The sequence below is a fragment of the Pelodiscus sinensis genome, chromosome 12 (assembly GCF_052426305.1).
Source record: "Pelodiscus sinensis isolate ZL-2025 chromosome 12, ASM5242630v1, whole genome shotgun sequence".
In the NCBI taxonomy this organism is placed as follows: domain Eukaryota; kingdom Metazoa; phylum Chordata; order Testudines; family Trionychidae; genus Pelodiscus; species Pelodiscus sinensis.
In genome coordinates this window covers 23543711-23562553 of record NC_143063.1, presented here as the reverse complement: position 1 = coordinate 23562553, position 18843 = coordinate 23543711, and the positions used below count along the sequence as shown (strand labels likewise).

The 18843-nt window shown below is 42.8% G+C and overlaps 1 protein-coding gene across 9 annotated transcripts in view; it reads left to right on the top strand.

Moving 5' to 3' along the window:
* PHKB (phosphorylase kinase regulatory subunit beta) overlaps positions 1-18843 on the top strand; it is a 238260-nt gene that overhangs the window by 147449 nt on the left and 71968 nt on the right. For all 9 annotated transcript variants that reach the window (XM_006121183.5, XM_089781466.1, XM_006121180.5 and 6 more), the window contains one exon: positions 412-506. In XM_006121183.5, the coding sequence (XP_006121245.1) occupies positions 412-506 (95 nt within the window). The remainder of the gene's footprint in view (positions 1-411; positions 507-18843) is intronic.

The following is an 18843-nucleotide window of genomic DNA, read 5'->3' as shown; positions in this document are numbered from 1 at the left end:
GGTTGGTTAAACGTGTGTGTGTTTTTGGTCACAATTTTAATTATGAAAGGAGCCCCAAATGGTATTGGTACTTTATGGCTTGTCACTTACCTCAAACATAAGGATAGACTCAGGAACAAATACAGCTGTAGGATGCTTTGGGGGATTTAAGACATGGGAAGAGATTTTTGTTATTGAGAGAGGATTTAAGGTAATGCTTGGTCACTTTGCATAAGGAAAGAGTTGATTTCAGTTGGTAGTTGATCACCTTTTTTTAAAGAGATTTTCAAAATAGGGCGCAAAGCTATTATTTCTATGCTATGTTTCTATATTTATGTATGTATATTAATGGTTTGCATATATTGGAAATATAATATGTTATCTTGAACATGCTCAGACTCTTTAACAGTGTTTCATGTGGTTTACTTTCAGTTGATGGGTTAGTAAATCCCAAAGAGATTGACCCAGTAGGGCGTTACATACCTCCACAAGATCAGCGAAATGTTAGCATGAGATACTCAAATCAGGTAAGCACATGTTTATTTTAATTTGTTAGGTGACATAAGAACAAAAATTAATTTAAAATATTTTCTTTAAAAACAACCTTGTTATGTCAAAATTCAGGTAATTTTCAAAATTAAATGCATATTTTGGAGTCTTATATTTATTTTTAAAGCAATTTCCAGTAAAAATCCTTCTGAGTAGTGGATTATTGATTTTCTTTCAGATTTTATATGTCTGCTCTTGGACAGAAACTGAGACTAACTAGCCATATAAAATGTAAACCTGATGAAATCTTGCTTTGGATGAGAAGTATGTTCTATGTGAACTCTTAGGTGTGGTAGTATGATTTGGTAGTGTGGACAGGAATTATGATTGTCATATGCAATATCTATTTCTGGACCTAAGTTATGATATAAGCAAGAAGCCCATGACGTAGAAAGCACATTAGACCTAAATTGTGTGGTAATCAAAGATGTCCACGGTCTTGCACGCTATGAGAGGTGCACAGGGAGGTAGAGAAAGACCTGTTCTTCCCTACTGCCAGATGAACTTTGGCTGTAAGAGTATAAAAGATTTTCTATATTGAATTCCTAAGATATGCAGGCATTCAGTTCTCTTTGATACATATAGGCATGACTAGTCTAGACTGGCTTGATTTTCCGCAAATGCTTTTAACGGAAAAGTTTTCTGTTAAAAGCATTTGCGGAAAAGAGCATCTAGATTGGCACAGATGCTTTTCCGCTAAAGCACTTTTTGCGGAAAAGCGTCTGTGACAATCTAGATTCGCTTTTCCGCAAAAAAGCCCCGATCGCCATTTTCGCGATCGGGGCTTTTTTTACGCAAAACAAATCTGAGCTGTCTACACTGGCCCTTTTGCACAAAAGCTTTGCGCAAAAGGACTTTTTCCCGAACGGGAGCAGCGTAGCATTTCCACAAGAAGCACTGATTTCAGACAGTAGGAAGTCAGTGTTCTTGTGGAAATTCGAGCGGACAGTGTAGACAGCTGGCAAGTTTTTCCGCAAAAGCACTTGCTTTTGCGGAAAATCTTGCCAGTCTAGACACAGCCATAGACTGTATATCTGCTATATACACATTCCTCTGCCAGGCACATAGACCTCCTTAGATTTACAAAAGATAACCCTGACTCTGGAGGACCTTGGGAGCAAGGCTTAGTGTGGCACACTGTTAAATAATGGGCCTTGGTATCTGATAGGGAAGGAGCAGCCAACTAATTTTTTGCTGTGTTCTGCATGTTTTGTTTGTTGCATCTTACTGTTTTTTCAAAGGTCTTGATCCACGTATGAAAAAAGTAAGATACCTAATACAGTAAACTTCCGATAATCAGGCACCCTTAGGACCCAGGGGGTGCCGGATTATCAGATATGCCGGACTATCGGAAGGGGGGGCTATGAGGGGTCTGGCCGAGACCCCTCATAGCCCCCCCTTCCAATAGTCCGGCTCTGCCCCGGGCGTCCCTGATTCAGCTGCTGCTGGTCAGTTTCAGCAGCAGCTGAATCGGTGACGCCTGCAGCAGAGCAGCTGGAGTGCTGCCAGGTTCGTCCAACCTTGGTACTGCGAGACCTACCCGGCAGCACCCCAGTTGCTCTGCCTCAGGTGTACCCAAGTTAGCTGCTGCTATAACTGACCAGTAGCTGATTCCATGAAGCCCGGGGCAGAGCAGCTCTGCCTCGGGCTTCCTGGAGTCAGCCGCTGATCAGTTTCAGCAGCGGCTGAATCGGGGACAGCTGGGGTGCTGCCGGGTTGGTCCCGCAGCGGCGAGGGGTAGCACTACAGGAGCTACCCAGCAACACTCCAGCTGCTCTGCCCCCGACTTTCCCGATTCAGCCGCTGGTCAGTTTTAGCAGCAGCTGAATCGGGGAAGCTGGGGGCAGAGCAGCTCCAATGGTCTGGCTGCCCGGAGCACTTCTGGGTTCCTAATGGTGCCGGATCATCAGGAGTACTGGACCATCAGATGCCTGACCATTGGAGTTTTACTGTACTTTGTTATTAGTATTTAAATCAGTATCAGTATTTAAATCCTTGTTTGGCTGCTAGGATGATTGTAAGGAGTGAGGGTATGTCTGCAATACCAAGTTTTGACAACAAGTTTTGTACAACCAAAAGTCAATAAAACAACAATCACTAGTGGGTGTTCACCCTTGGCTCTTTGTCACCAGATCATGCCCATATTGGGGGCACCATCATCAACAGTATATGCAGTGCACTGTGCGTATGTATCCCAAAGTGCCTTGTTGTGGGAAGGCAAAGCTGATCCCTGTGCTTCTTGGGATTCCCTTCCCACTGGATTTTTGTTAACCATAAAAGGAGAGGAAAAGAAAAAAGCCTCTCATGGGGGTAAAAGCATTTTGTTACCAACAGAAGTCACATTGCAGTGTGAATGCTCTTACTGTTTTGTTGCCAAAAGGCAGTTTTTGGTGACAAAATTTGGTAGTGTTGTGGCTTCTGGGAAAAGATGGAATAATATGGGTATTTCTCTTTCTCTCTCCATGCATATCTATATAATACATAGAGACACAGGATGTAAAATCCTGTTTAATTGATTAACTGGTTAAATGGAATATTTACATTTGGGGTCCTGGGATGCCCAAGCAGCCCCTACCTGTAGTTTGTTTTCTCTCTCTCTCTCTCTCTCTCTCTCTCTCTCTCTCTCTCTCTCTCTCTCTTCCCCCCCCCTCCCCACATTCTTTAAAAATTACTTATTCTAGAAATATAAAATTGCTCCTGCTTCATGTAGTTTTACTGCTCCTTGTTTTTCTTTTAGTTTGTTTAATGTCAACTTCAGGTTAACTAAATAGCATATACATTGATGGGGTTTTTTTTACTATAATAATACACAATTTTCCCTGGTTCTCCAATTAAAATAATGTAGATAGTTCTGTCACAGAATTAGCTTGACGTAACGCATCTTATATCAAGCTAGCTTTATAAGCATCTACATTATAGCATTAGTTGTGACAAAGTGGGGGTTGTTAACTTCACCTGCACTAGAGACCTAGCACTTAGGTCAAATGATGTTAGAGTGACATAGTGTGTTGCATCGCCTCTCAGCTCCTCATAGAACAACAGGCCAGGCTGTCAATGTCTGGCAGTTGGTGCAAATGCTACTGGAGAGGACGCACATCATTAGCAGAAGTAGTATAGTATGGACATGGAAAACTCTCATTAGTTATTGTGATGAATATATATTGGGCTAACATAGGCTGACTTAAATCTGTAGTACAGGTAAGGATGTAGGTCAAGCAGCAATTAATTCAGGAAAGTTCTATGGCCTGTGGTATATAGGAGAATAGACGTAGATTATTGCAATTGTCTGTTTTGACCTTTCTGTAGAAGTAGAAAACATTTCTGAAATTGATCCAACAGATATTTTTTTAGAATTTTGATGCAACCTTTTAAATATTATTTTTCCAGCTTGGACAATATTTGTCATATTTGAATAAACAATGTAGGATTAAGACTTACATAAACATATTTCTTTCCTCAAAGGCAGTTCATAGTTTTCACATGCGTTTCTTATAATTGAGTGCTGATATTTTTAGACAAAATGCTGTAAAGACTTTTTAAAATCTTTTTTTTTAATTAAGCGTCATAAATTTGAAATGTTCAATAAATGGAACAAAATCAACCCTTCCCATGTGAGTTGATAAAAGGAATATTTAATGTCTGTCTATTGTATAATGTAAAATATGTTTATGGTTTTCAAAATGGGGTGCCTCAGCTTTGGAAGTCTAAATTTCATCCTTTCAGCCTGACAGAAGCCAGAAGGTTGCATATAATTTGAATATAAATTTATTTTTCCTTAAAAACAAGTGAAGACAACTGTAATATTTGGGTGTATTTGTCCCTTGCATGTTAGCAAATATTTCATGATTTCACAGTAATATAAACATGTTACATAAGTTGATCAGCTTAGTTCCATTCCTCTAGTTGCAGATCCTTGCAACCATGTATTAGCCAAATACGAGAGCAAAATTAATTTCCTTTTGTAATTTCCTGTAGTGTAAATGTAGGTTCTAAAACATCAGTATATTTAAAATAATAAAAAGCACACAATCTAAGCTAGATTCACTACAAAAGTGATTACAAACAATAATTTCTCACCCTGAATATCATTCAGATAGATATTTGGCCTTTCCAAAGACTTTTAGCCTGGGTTCAGTAGTTTTTACCCTTGCCAGTTAAATTTCTTTTGTTTAGAGGTGTTTTCAAGTATCTCTTTAGGGTGGAGAGGCAACAGTGAAGCAAGCTGAAGGCCATCATTGTTTTCCTCCTCCATCTTACATAGAATTTCCATAAGACAGGAAACCTTTGTTTAATTCCCCTCATCTCATTGTGGAAGAATTCAGCAGTCCAGAATACAGGTCAGTATCAGATGACCAGATCACCTATATCTGTCGTTCATGAGTCAGTAATATTATGAAAGATCGGCAGGAAGACTAAAATTTTTTCATTGACTCATAAATAGCTATTCCTTCCCTCCTTCCCCCTCATCCCACCTTCTGTACTAAATCTGATTTGTCAGTTTAATAATGTGTTCACTTTTTTTCATTGTATTCTTTTGGTATATATGGTTATGCCAGTTCTCTTTCAGAATATGATCTGAGGAAGTTGGTCTGGCCCACGAAAGCTCATCACCTATTAAACCATCAATTTAAGAACATAGGGCAGACACTGCCATTGTAGATATTTTTAGGGCTAATCTACACTTAAAAGTATAGCTATACCAGCAAAATTCTTCTGATGCTCAGAGACCACTTACTCCAATACAAATGTGCTTTTGATTGTATAGCTTACACTGGTTCAGCATTTTTTGTGCCAGCTAGTTATGTCTAAACTGGGGCTTTTGCCAGCCTGGAAATGTCACTGCCCCACCCAAGTCCGCATTCTTATACCAGCAAAAGTTTCCACTGTAGATGTATCTTATTTCAGTTTAGGATTCATATGTTTGAGTAGAACTTATACCTAATGTTAGTTCACTTCAGCTATACCAAAGAAACTCTTAAATCAAAATGAGCTCCCCACAGGGCAGTGTACTGGTTAAATAACATCAGTTTAAATACACATTTTAGGTGAAAGCAGTGCAACATTTTCCTCTACAAATCTACTGGATATTTTAAAGAGTTTGTCTGTATGTCTGTTCAAGAACTCCTCCTAAACTATAAGAGCTAAGATTACCAAATTGGGTATACAGCTTCATCTTATAATAACGTATAGCAACATAAGAGTTTAGTTGTGCCAGGAAAATTTGGGATGTGACTGCTTCTCAAAAAACCGAACAGGGCTCTGCTACAGGCTGCTACACTAAGCACCAAACAGTCAGGAAGGTGAATGGGGCTGGCTAGGGTCACTCCTTTCCCCCCATCTGGGACTTCTCCAACCCTGAGCCTCCCACCTCCCAAATGCCTTTCAGGGACAGCTGGGGGGGGGGGGGGGGCTAAAGCTTGCTGTTCCCCTTCTTCGTTATCAGGGAGCGAACGTGCAGTTTGCTACATTCTTTTCCCTCTAGCTGGGGAGGGTGGGGGGCAGATGATATGTGCACTTTACTCTCACTCCTTGAACAACAAGCAGCTTCATTCCTTGTCACACAGATGCCATACACATACACCGCTGCTTTTTTCCTTATTTTTTGAAAAGTACAGTTGTTTAAATAAAGCATGAACATTTTCATTTTATTTAAAAAAAATGAGTTGTCAAGTAACACTGGGTATATCTGTTAGTAGAGTATAAATTTGTGAATGTGTTACACACACACACACACACACACACACACACACACACACACACACACACACACACACACACACACACACACACACACACACACACACACACACACACACACCCCCTGCTGTTTGACCTAAATTATGTAGGGAAATGTTTGTATTGTAATGTAAGTCTTCTACAGTGTGTTGCTATGAAGACAGGCTAAACAGATATAATCAGATCTGAGATTGTATACAGAAATGTTGCATTGTTTAAATGTCAGTTACACAGAGATGGCTGAGAAACCATATTGTAGTACAATTATTAAGTTTTCAGAAACATTTTTCATCCAGCTTCGGGATGAAACACGGTTTTTTAGAAATTTTCACAGAACTAAAAACCTATTTTTCCCTGAAACACCTAATTGTAGTACTCCCAAAACAAATTGTGCTACCCAAAGCCTCAGCTGCCTAGCAGGTGGGCTGCAGCAGAGCCAGGAACCCTAGAAAGCCCTGGCTGCTGTGAACTGAAATTGACATAATTCCTATTAGTTGCATGACTGCTATTCAGTAGTGGGTAAAAGAATGAAAAGAATTAAGAATTATATCAGTTTCAGTCTGAAGCTCTATGGCAGCTAGCCTGGTAGTCCGTCAGGGAGACTCAAAGGTCTGGGAGAACTGGCTGTCAAGTTCCAGGGCTTCTGACATGACCTGGCAGGAAGACAGGCAAGTTTCCAGCAGTAAAGTGTCAAAAGTAAACTGTTTCTGCAAAAAAAATTAGATTTTGACAAATGGAAAAATTCAGATGGAAAATTGTTTATTTCAATGTTTTCCTACTATCTGTATCTATGCTAGGTATGTTACTGGTTAACTGGCAGCCCATCCAGACTGGAACATCCCTCTGCCTGATGCAGGCAGGGAGCTGCTCCATCCCAGCCAGGCCCACCATGGTTCAGGCTGGGGACTCATCAACCCAGCCAGATTCACCATGCTGTGGCAAGGGCTAGGGGCACTCCAGTCCAGCCAGGCTGGAACATCATCCTGCCTGCCCATGGCATGGATTGGCCTGGCCCACCCGGAGCAGCCCCCTGCCAGTGACATGGTGTGGTGGGCCCTGCCCAGATGGAGGAGGTCCCCATGCATTGGGACAGGCTGGAGCAGCCTGCAGCGTGAATGGGGGACAACTCCAGCCCAGCAGGGTCCACCATGTAGGTGGCAGGGAGCTGTGGAAGTGCCCCCCTCAGCCCATGGGATCCTGTTTAAACTGTTAACTGATTAAATGGGATTCTAAATCAGTAATCTGTGCAATTGTATGTAAATGAGCTCTTTTTAATGAAGACAAGAGCATGTAAAGTATGAAGCAGGTGATAAAAAACACATTCTGAAGCTTACATTTTTGCAGAGACATTCCCTTAATCCAGAGTAACTTTTATTTTCTTATTGTGCGTTGTGTTTTGCAGAAGAAATTGTAAACCATTTATTAGATATTGACATAAACTATTATGTGGAGATAAAGGCTAATGGGTGCCTTGTGCAAATGAATGAGTATCTTGCTTGCAAAGCATTCCTTTTATTGGTTTATCCAATACAGTAGACTTCTGATAATCCGGCACCTTTGGGACCTAGGTGGTGCAGGATTATCGGATATGCCGGAATATCGGGAGGTACTCCGGCAGGGGGCTGTGACGAGTCTGCTGGGACCCGGACTGCATCTGGGAGGTGGGCGGGGAAAGGCACAGCCACAGGCGAACCCTCCGCCGTTTTGCAGGAAAGCGAGGGAAGCCCCGCGCAGCTGCCAGCGTCAGGCCAGCTGGGGAAACCCAGCCACTGGCTTGCAAGCAGCAGCAGAAGAGAGGGGGTGAGAGCTAAGTCCCTGAACTTGCCCCATTCCGGCTGCGCTCAGCTCCGCGATGCCACCGGGAGTTTCCGGGAGGGGAGCAGGCTCCCCACCCCCGTGACTGCAGTAGTTATCGCCGAGCAGGGGAGTGAGGGGCAGCGCTGCGGGACCAACCCGGCAGCATCCCAGCTGCTCTGCTCCACCGCTTCCCCAAGTCCACCGCTCGTCAGTTTTGGCAGCGGCAGCAGGGGACTTGGGGAAGCAGCAGAGCAGAGCAACTGGGGTGCTGCTGGGTTGGTCCTGCAGCGCCGCCCCTTCCCTCCCCCCTGCAAAACGGTGGAGAGTTCACCCCTTGCTGCGCCGTTCCCCACCCACCCCCTGGCTGGACACAGTACACATCCCGGCAGACCCGTCACAGGGGTATAATCCCCTACTCCTCTTCTTCCCTTCCCTTTCTCAGCCACGAGCGCCCATAGGACTCACAGCAGCGCCAATTGTCCGGCTGGCCGGAGCACTTCCGGGTTCCAGTTGGTGCCGGGCTATCGGGAGTGCCAGATCACTGGATGCTGGACAATTGGAGTTTTACTGTACTATTTACAACCACCCAGTATCCTTATCATTTCCTGTAGCCTAGGCAGTCTCAATGCCTGGATGCTAGCTGATTATCCATGAATGTAACTTCCATTGTTCACATTTCAGCATTCATGCTATGTTAATGAAAGATAATGGAAGCTCAGAGACTTCATTTATTTCCAGCATCAGCTGTTGTTCATACTTGATGATGTTCTTTTAGAAAAACTGTAAACTGCTAATGGTATGTATGGAGTTGTCAGGTGTTTTACTGGGCACCCTAACTCCTGCTACCAGGAGTTACATTCTACAGTGAATTGTGCAGCACTAAAGTTGGGTTCATTTAGTTAGCATAAGAATTGCCTCTTGCTTTACAGCCATTGTTAATTTGCATAAATTCTTCACTACCTTGATTCTCCCTTATGTTCTTTTTTATAGCTGTTCTTTTGTCATCTCCCTTGTAAACTACTTCTTTCTGGAGCCAGTATTTTCTGATGGTCATAGATGAACAGTATTGAAAATCTAGAAAGGATTTGTTCTACAAACCAGTGGAACATATTTCATGACTCAGCAAAAAAAATCTCTGTTAATTTTTCAAGTGCAGGGAGAACCACTGACTGGGATTAGGAAGAAATGTTCTCATTTCCAAGTTGTTCCATTACACAATTTTTTTCTCCTCATTTGGAGCATCTGGTATTATAAACAATTAGAGATGAGATGACCAAACTAAGTGGACCATTCTTCTGTTCCCTTATAGTAATTCTTGTGTTCCCATGCAGTCCTCAAGAATTTCTCATAGCGACTAGCGGTATTGTAATTGACATTGTGCCTAGTGCAAGCAAGCTAGTAGTGACACCTGTCGTTACGATTGCCTGATGTTTCTCAGAATAATACTGTTTGCAGTTGTTTATCACTGTGGCGAACTTGAACTATTGGGCTGAAAGTTTTCATGCCCGGTGTCTCCCTCAAGATGTATTTGTTTTAGAAAATCTCATCAAAAACAGTTCAATTGTTTCTGAGAACAAAATTAGGGATTAGTATATTTGAAGCAGATGAATGAAATTTGGCATGGTGTGGCCTTTGTATCAGGAATGTGCCTTTTGCTGTTCGTGATAATCTGTCTAAATTTGGCCACATTAAAAACCTTTGAAATTTGCAGTTTTCACATGCTCAGAAGATACTCAATAGAGATAGACTCTTCAGTGAAATCAGCTAAAAGTATGTACCAGCTTGGGTCAGAACAGGTATAACCTGCAATTGCAGTTCTGGGCTGCTATGTAATGTGCCTGATCCAGGCACCTGAATATGAGAGCAGGTAGGCTGCTTCTCCTGTGCTGGGTCCAGGTCCAGGCAGGGTGAAGGAGGAAACTGACTCAAATGCAGAGAGATCAAGAGCAGGCTTACACTTAAAATGTTGCAGGTTTACACTTAAAATGTTGCAGCTGCACTGCTCCAGACCTTCAGAGGAGACTCTGGTTATTGCGATGGCAAGGCTACTTCTATCATCCTAAGTTTGCCACTTCCCCAAGGAGAAGTAGCTGTGCTGGTAGGAGAAGCCATCCCATCAGTATAGCATGCATAGTTTACATTGGGAATGAGATCACTATAACTATGTCACTCAAGAGTGTGAATTTCTTACATTCCTGAGCAATGTAGCTACACCAACCTAATTTCTTAATGTAAAACAGGCCTTGAGGGATGAATTGGGACTGGAGGCTAGAGGAAACGGAAATTTGGACTGGGAGTTGGGTGAGAAGGAGATTAACACTGACTGGCTGGAAGAGGAGATTGGGTCTTGGGCGCTGGAAGGGGTGGACTCTAACAAGCTGGGCAGGGAGATTGGGATCTGGAGAAGGAAATGGGGATGGATTTGAGAGTTGCTAGGTTGTAGGGAGAGAGACTGAGCAAGGAAACGAGGAACAAAAAGCTTTTGGCCATGTAGGAGGAGATGAGGGAAGATGCATGTGATAGAGGCAGGTTGTGGGGAACACTGGCATTAGCTGGCAAGAGACTGAGATAAGGAACGGGATGGGATCAGATACAGAAATTGGAGGATGAGTTTGGGAAAGAATATGGGAAGATGGAGTCAGTTGAGAAAATTAATGTGGATTGAAGTTCGGGAAAGGAGTGGGAAAGGTGAATCATTTGAGGAGAGGTAGTTTGAGCCTTGTCTACACTACAGGGTTTTGTTGAACAAGTCACACTGAGTCTCAGAACCCAGTACAATTCCATAGTTTGTGGATGGTCACACAGTGATTCAGTCAGTGAAATATGTCCCCAGTATGTGATATTGACAATGAGAGCAGTGCACTGTGGGTAGTTATCCCACTGTGTTACTCATCACCTTCTGGAGTTCTGAGAAGGTGAAGTGGATCGCTCTACCCAACTGGTACATGAAGGATCACACTGCAGGGTCATGCAGTGCGAAAGATACCATTTTGAGAGCAAAAGGTGCCTGAAGGCTGTTCCAACTCCACTGTACCTCTGATGAAGGGACAGAGAGGAGACTGGGCAATGAGACTAAAGCTGGGAATGAGAAAGAGAGATGGGTACTGTGGAAGGGGAATCTGAAGAAGATGAAGATGTGCTGGGTAAAGAGAATGACTGGGATCAGAGGACTGGGGAGTGGCACCTGGGATTGGCTTAGGGTATGAGGAGAACGGGATTGGGACCAGGAGTCAGGTTAGAGGGAAGAGGGCAGAAATGGGTCATTCACAAGCAAGGAGAAATGTCAGAATGAATACATTTTGAGTGCTTGGACTTTGTTGGCTTAATAATGTTCTTTTAGCAGTTTTTTTGTGTGAGATTCTGAAGGTAAACCTTGCATATAAATGAGTTTCTAAGGCATTCTCAGTTTAGCTAGAGAATATTAAATAACCGTGTTTCCATATCTGGTGCTAATGCATATATTTCACAAACTACAAGGCTGGAGAGCATTTGTCTCTGGTGAGACTTGTACCAGCCCTTGTCCCTGGGAGACTCATAGCACCAATGCCTCCCTAAAGCTCCTATGTCCTCGTGGACACTTCAGCAGGGGGAGAGGTGCAGGCAATAGAGAAGTAAGTGACTAGTCAACTGTCCAGTAAGTATATGCTTATCAGATAGTCAATTAATGACTCAACTAGTGGCTTTCCCCTTCTCCTTGCTGCCGCTGTCTTAAAAGCCAGCTCCCTATCCCAGCACCATCTTCATGGGGGGGCAGAGGCATAGTGGGGGGATCAAGCGCAAGCTGGGAATTCCATTGACTTGTTGATTCGCTGATTAAATTTCATTTAACATCCCTCACAGGCAATGCCCCTGTCTCCAGCTGAGTAGAGGGACTCTGCTCCAAACACCTTCCCCAGCGACCCCTGACTTTGTGCCTGGCCTGGGGCTGCTATACTCTGCCCAACAGTTACCTGTGATGCGGAATGAGTGTCTCTGTCCTTCTCCCTTGGCACCTCCCTCCACATCTCCAGCATGTTTCAGGCTTACTTGGCTGCTCTCCCCAGCAGGCCAGGAGTGGAGGGAGTAGGATGGAGACACTTCTCATGTTAGGTGTGGGTGACCATTCAGAATTGCTGCCCCTTTGCAGACCAGTGGCTGTCTGCAAGAAAGCCCGGCTGGGGGAAGTGGCAGTAGCTGCTCCCTCTCAATCCCAACTGCCAGGGACAAGGGCTGAACGAGCCATAGCCCCCCAGTCCTCCACACATGCTTGTCTCCTTTGCCTAGAAACCAGTTCTGGACTGTCACTGCCTCCCCACCCAGGCTCACTTGCAGAAAGTGACCCTGAGCAGAATCGGTGTGAGAAGCTACTCTGTACTGTCTCTTCAGCTTCCCTCTCCCCCGCTGCTGGGGGAGGAGCTGAGCAAGATGGAAGTGCTGGGGTGGGGTGGAAGAACTCAGCAGGACAGGCCCTCCCTCTCCTGCCAGCAGGCAGAGAAGAAATCTGGGATGGGGGGTGGCAGTTAACACCACATACCTCGTCCCCCTCTTTGTGTGTCTCTGTCAGTTGTTGGTCTTTTTTGTTGTTGTTTTTTTGTTGGCTTTTCTGTTCAGTATTTCACATCTGCTCAGACAGTTATTCTGAATATTTGATTATGCCATTTTTATCTAATGTAGCTCAATTTATGCAAAATCAGCATGCAACTATTTAGTGCTCACTTTGTGGTAAAAATGAATAAAAATGGAATATGAAACTAGAATATAACACATTTCACTTAATTATGTCATCAAAATCAAAAAGCAGGTTATTTCCTTATCATGTCTTGTTCCTTTTCCCCACAACTAAAGAAAATGCATGAAGTAATTTCATTTTCTTTAAAAAAAATATTTCAGAACATTAGGCAACTTATACTGATCGATTTTCTTTGAATCCAAATTCAGTTTTAAAAAAGAGTAGTTTTATTCATTATTATTCCATTATCAATAAAACAACTTAATTAGACCTAAGTCTTGTTCCACAAAGATTTAGATAAGAGACCATTGTAATTGCTATATATACAAACCTGCTTTGTGTTCAGTATCTCAGAAACAGATTTCTTGAGAGAGGATACTTTATAACTGTAGATCAAATAAAGTGGTCTAAATACAGGAAACTAATGAATTGTCTCTAATACAATTTTGTGGTACCTGTGGATAAATGCTAATGTTTCAGTGGGGATCACTATATATTGCCTCTGCAGAGGATCACTGGTGGAAATGGCGATTATCTGTGTGCAACTCTGCAACCATCCAGAAAGCAGTGACCATGTAGTTCATGAAAGTACCTTAAATTTTTTACAGGTACTGTTGTCTCAGCGCAGAGGGTTGGGAGGGTGCAATATAACAGTACCTGTAAGAAATTTAAGTATGGGGCAGAGTGAAGGGGGCTCATAGCAGGAGGTTGGGGGGAGTATTGGGAGGAGGTTGAGTGTGTGGCAGATGCTGGATTCAGAGTTCGGGTTGTGAGGAAGGCCCAGGGAAGAGAGTCGGGGAGCTGGGTGTGTATAGAAGAGTGCAGTAGTCAAGGTTGGGGGATATAAGGAGTAAATCAAGGTAGAGGGTTGGGGTGTGGTAGGGTGCAGGAATCAGAGGTGGGGAATCATGAGGAGGAGCTCATGGCAGAGGATTGAGCTGGAGGAATGAGGAGGAGCTCATGGCAGGAGGCTTGGGGTGGTTTATGAGTTGGGGTTGAATGGAGCTCCAGGCAGAGGGTTAGGGTTGGGGTGGAGTGGTGTAGGAATTGGAACAGGGGGTTGGGTTGTGTGAGAGGAATGCGAGGGGGATAACAGAGGGAAGCCCACAGCATGGGCCCCTCTACCCTTCCCCACACCAGCCAGGAGAGAGCGGAATGTATGCAGGCTATGAGCTTTCCTCTCTCTCACTGACAATGACTGAAGGAGAGCAGGAAGCAACAATCAGCATCTGTAAGAATCCCGGAGCTTCATCCTTCTCTGCCCCCATTAAATGATCCCGGGGGGAGCATTTGGAACTAGGTGAATCTTGGACTGGTGTGGCGTATACCCCCTTTTATCTGTCTGCTGCTTAGTGCATCAGACTGTGGGAAAGTCCCGGGAGCCTGGCTGGAAATGTGGCTGCCTATGGTGGAGTGCCCAGCTAGCTCTTGCTGGAGCAATGCACTGTGGTGTACTGCTTTACTTTCACCTCTACTCTGATGAATACAGACTTTCAGTGAAAGGCTATACAAAAGACCGCAGACCCAATTTTTTCTCTTTGAATTATCGGTGAAGGACCAGGGGGACGGGGAGCAAAGCAGAGCAAAGCCGCGGAGCCCGAGGGCAGCAAGACAGCCACAGCACGTCTGGGCTGTCCCACTGCCCCCGTGCTCCATGGCTTTGCTCCGGACGCCTGTGGTACAGCAGCTGGGGCGCTGCCGGTTGGTCCCGTAGCGCTGCTCTGGGCGCTACTGGACCAACCCAGCAGCACCCCAGCTGCTCTGCCCCAGGCGTCCTGATTCAGCCACTGCTGGTCAGTTTCAGCAGCGGCTGAATCAGGACTACCTGGGGCAGAGCAGTTTGGGTGCTGCTGGGTTGGTCCAGCGGCGGCGCTACTGGACCAACCCAGCAGCACCCCAGCTGCTCTGCTCCAGGCGTCCCCAAGTCAGCCGCTGCTGAAACTGACCAGTGGCTGACTACAGGAAGCCCCTGCCCCGGGCTTCTTGGAATCAGCCGCTGATCAGTTTCAGCAGCAGCTGACTTGGGGATGCCTGGGGTTCTTAAGTTGAATCTGTATGTAAGTCAGAACGGGCGTCCATATTCAGCCACTGTTGAAACTGATCGGTTTCAGCAGCGGCTGAATCTGGATGCCAGTTCCGACTTACATACAGATTCAACTTAAGAACAAACCTACAGTCCCTATCTTGTACGTAACCCGGGGACTGCCTGTATGTTAGTTTGTGTTACTGTGACTAACTCCAAGTAAAAAAAACTAAAGAAAAAATCCTATGAAAGCAAAAGAGTTTAAGAAATTAATTTTAATTATCCAGTATAGCATGTCTTGAAAGGCTTTCTATTAGTTTATTTTTTCTTCAGTATTAAAATTAAGGATGTGTTAGTAAACATATTTAACCTTCATAGTTACATGCAAGGCTCGCCCCTCCCCCTCCCACAATGTTGCCTCTGTATCAGAGGCAGCAGTGAAGGGGGGGAAAGAGGAGCAAGAGGGAACTGGTGCTTGTGGGGATCCCACTTTTAAGCAAGCTCACCATGAGTGCTGGCTCTCCTGGAGCCCCCTGCCCTGTGCTGCTGCCTCTATATTGGAGCCAGCAGAGGGGGTAGGGAAGGAGACGACTTTTAAGATGGCTCTCTGTGCATACAGGCTCTCACAGACCTGCCTGCCCCCGTGTATGCCTTTCAGCATTAAAAAAAAAAAACCCAACAACACTTTTTAACACCCCAAATTAAAATCACAAATTAATAAATTAATAAGATATATTCAGTTTTTTTCTTTCCAGGATGTCTGGGAATCCCTTGGATACACATCTTACACTTTAATAGATGCCTGATATTTTGGAGTTATTTGTGTCTAGCCCACATGCTATCTGTGTGTTTGAATCCTTTGCTTGATGAAGAATTATAAAGAAATTCATGGGCAATGTACTGAAGGAGCTCTTCCTTCCAGTTTACTAGGGTAATGAAGTTGATGCATAGTTCAGTGCTCTATGCCGTGTGTTTCACATGCAATATATGAACTTCTTTTCTAATTTCTTTTTTGAAAACTTTTAAAATTTGTTTAGAATTCATCATGCCTATATAGTAGCTTACATTAAGTATGATATTCTTTTTAAAGGAGCTCTACTGTAGTGAAACATTGACTGTCCTTTAGCTAGCAGGATTTACAAATGAAGCCTAATGACCACAAATTACTGTTACTTGAGGAATTGAAAGCAAAATGTTATTAAATCCTCAACATACACTTTTCCCTTAGGTTCCAAGCATTAGCGTTGCATTGCAGATAAACTGTATTTTATGATAACTTATTTTAAATTGTGGCATGAAAATTTAGTCTCTGAAGATTCTAAGACCGACAGTATGTTATATAGTATATGAAAATATGGTCTGGTTAAGTGTTTTATAAATGATTGCTTTGTGATCTAGATTGCAGACGTTAGTTGTCATTATAGCTAAATCTAACTCACTCTTCTTAAAGCCTACTGAATCTGTTAGAACAAAACAACAGTCTTGTATGTTACAGAATGCGTGTGGAGCATAATGAGCAATTATAGTAACGGTTGTGTTAAAAGTGCTTTGCTACAAAAATATAACACTAATATATTCCCATAGTGTATATAGCAAAAAAGTACAGTAGTAGTTTGATCTCCTAATTAATCCCTAAACATTTTATTTTTTTTATATTGCAGCAAAATGTCTATTTGTATAACATAATGTGAAATCACCAACAAAGAGTTAGTCCACTTCACAAATGAGGATTTTTACTTTGTGTTCCAAGTTAGAAACAAGAATGACATAGCAACCAGGGTAGTTATGGTTAGTGCTAATATTTTCATGCATACCCCCTATTTTGCTTTATAGTGACATGGTCATTATTTCATGTTCTCTGTTGGACCTCATTTCCCATTCGAGAACTTAATTGTACATTTTTATCATGTGTACTGTACTTTTTCATAGGTATAATGTAGGACATTCACATGCATTGTCAATAACTGTTCTGAAGTAATTTTTTTCAAAAGCTTGTTTAGTCCCCTTTTGTGCCTACTGTACCAAATTTGATGCAGCCGAGTGTTGATTATTATGTTTCATTTTTGGAATGAGATGGACCAAATTCTGGTGATCAGATATATTAATGATCTGTCATATCAAGATTTTCCCTTTGCAGTATATGAAAGCTGATATTTTCCTGCTTTGTTTATACCATGCAGCTGTAAAAATCAAGCGTAATTATACCGATCTACTGTGAACAATTAAGCTACTGATCAAGAGTGCCTGCAAAACTTTAATTACAGAGGTTCTCTAATCTGAACAATCACAGCGAGAATACTCTTTTTGATTTGGGGTGTTGGTATTTTGATTGGAGACTCATGCTGCCATTACTAATATTCAGCAGAAGGTATTAAAAATGCCACTTCTTGCTTGAATCACTTGGTAATTTTATTTTCAAGACTGCATATAATTCTCGATAAAGAATCAGCACAGATTACACTAATGATAGATAGACAAGGATTTCTAAAATAAATAAAATCTGGATTATGATCATGTTTGTGTATACCACTTAACTTTTATGGCATTAGAAGAATTCTCTACTATGCTAATCAGATCAAGAGAAGTGTTGGAAAAAGTGAACAAATAAAAAATTTTAAATCTAATTCATCAGTGGTATAACTCGATTGACTAGACCATGTAGGTATTTGAGAGTTAGGGAAGAGATTTTGTTTTGGTTTTTAATTATGTAAACCATTTTAGGATATGGTCTATCTAATTTGATATGTTAAAAGATAAGTATCAATATTAGACATTACTTTCAGGATTCTATCTAAATTAGTAGTTAATCTTTGTAGAGAGATGCTCAGAACACTGAGTATTTATTTTGTAATAGCATACATTAAAATTTCACAGAAGTCTTGGTGTGAAGTTCTCTGGATATCTTAATTAATTAAAACAATTAGCTTTTACAAGGTAAGTGAAACTTAAGTAATGATTTAAAAAAATTCTACCTCTAATAAATGTACAAACAGCATTCTTTTGCCTTTGTGGATAATTTGTCCTTCGTCCAGGAAATGCTACATACAGTATCTGTCACAGAACATCTGGCTATTGTATTTAAGATGTGATCTGTACTCCAAAACCAAATACTCTTAACTTCCTTCATTTTTTGGGCCTGCCTCTATTGTAAATGTTTGCTCTAGTGCAGGTTTTACATAAACCTTTATCATAGCTAAATATCTTGAATACAGAAGCAAAATTTGACTTCTTTAAATCTTTTCTTGCTCTGACTCTAATTTGGGGAATCTTGTAATTTTAGGCACGTTCCTGTTTCCATTTAGCTATACTGTTTGTTCAGAATACTCAGTGCTGTAGTGAAAACATGAAATATTACATATTTTTGAGTTTGAGACACTTCTGAAAGCATGAACCAGCAAAATTCTGAAAGTGATACATAATTTATGCCCAGTACTATCTGAGTACTCGATATTCTGGGATGCAGCTCAGACTACGGATGTAATAGTGTAGTTGATTAACCGATAAGCAAAAGCTCATAGGTTAATGCTATAGACTGCACACATTTCCCTCCTCCTGCCAGTAAATTTTTTAGCAGGCTGGCCAGAAGCCCAGCTCAGTCCTGGCTTGCAGTGGGTCCAGGACCTATCCCTGCTGCAGCTCTGCATTTAAAGCGTATTAGGAGCTGGACAGGCAGGTGGCCCAGCTCAGTTCCAACTCACACTGGGTCCAGGAGCATACCTCCAGGAGCAGACCTCCCCACCTCAGACAAGGGCTGCTGCCTCCCTGCACTGCTGCCTCTTTATCAGAGGCAACAGCACAGGGCGACAGGCAGCCAGTCCGCGAGGGGAGCTGGTTTTTAAATCGTCTCCCTTCGCAGACCAGCTTCTGCCTGGCACCCTGCTGATACAGAGGCAGCAACACAGAATGGCAAGGGGCTCCTTGGGAGTGAGGCACACTAGCTGCTGGCCCTGCCACTGGGGACTATAGAATAGTTGAGTAACCGATAAGAATTCACGAGGTTACTCGACTATCCAGTTAACCAATATTTAACATCCCTAGTTCAGACCAGGAG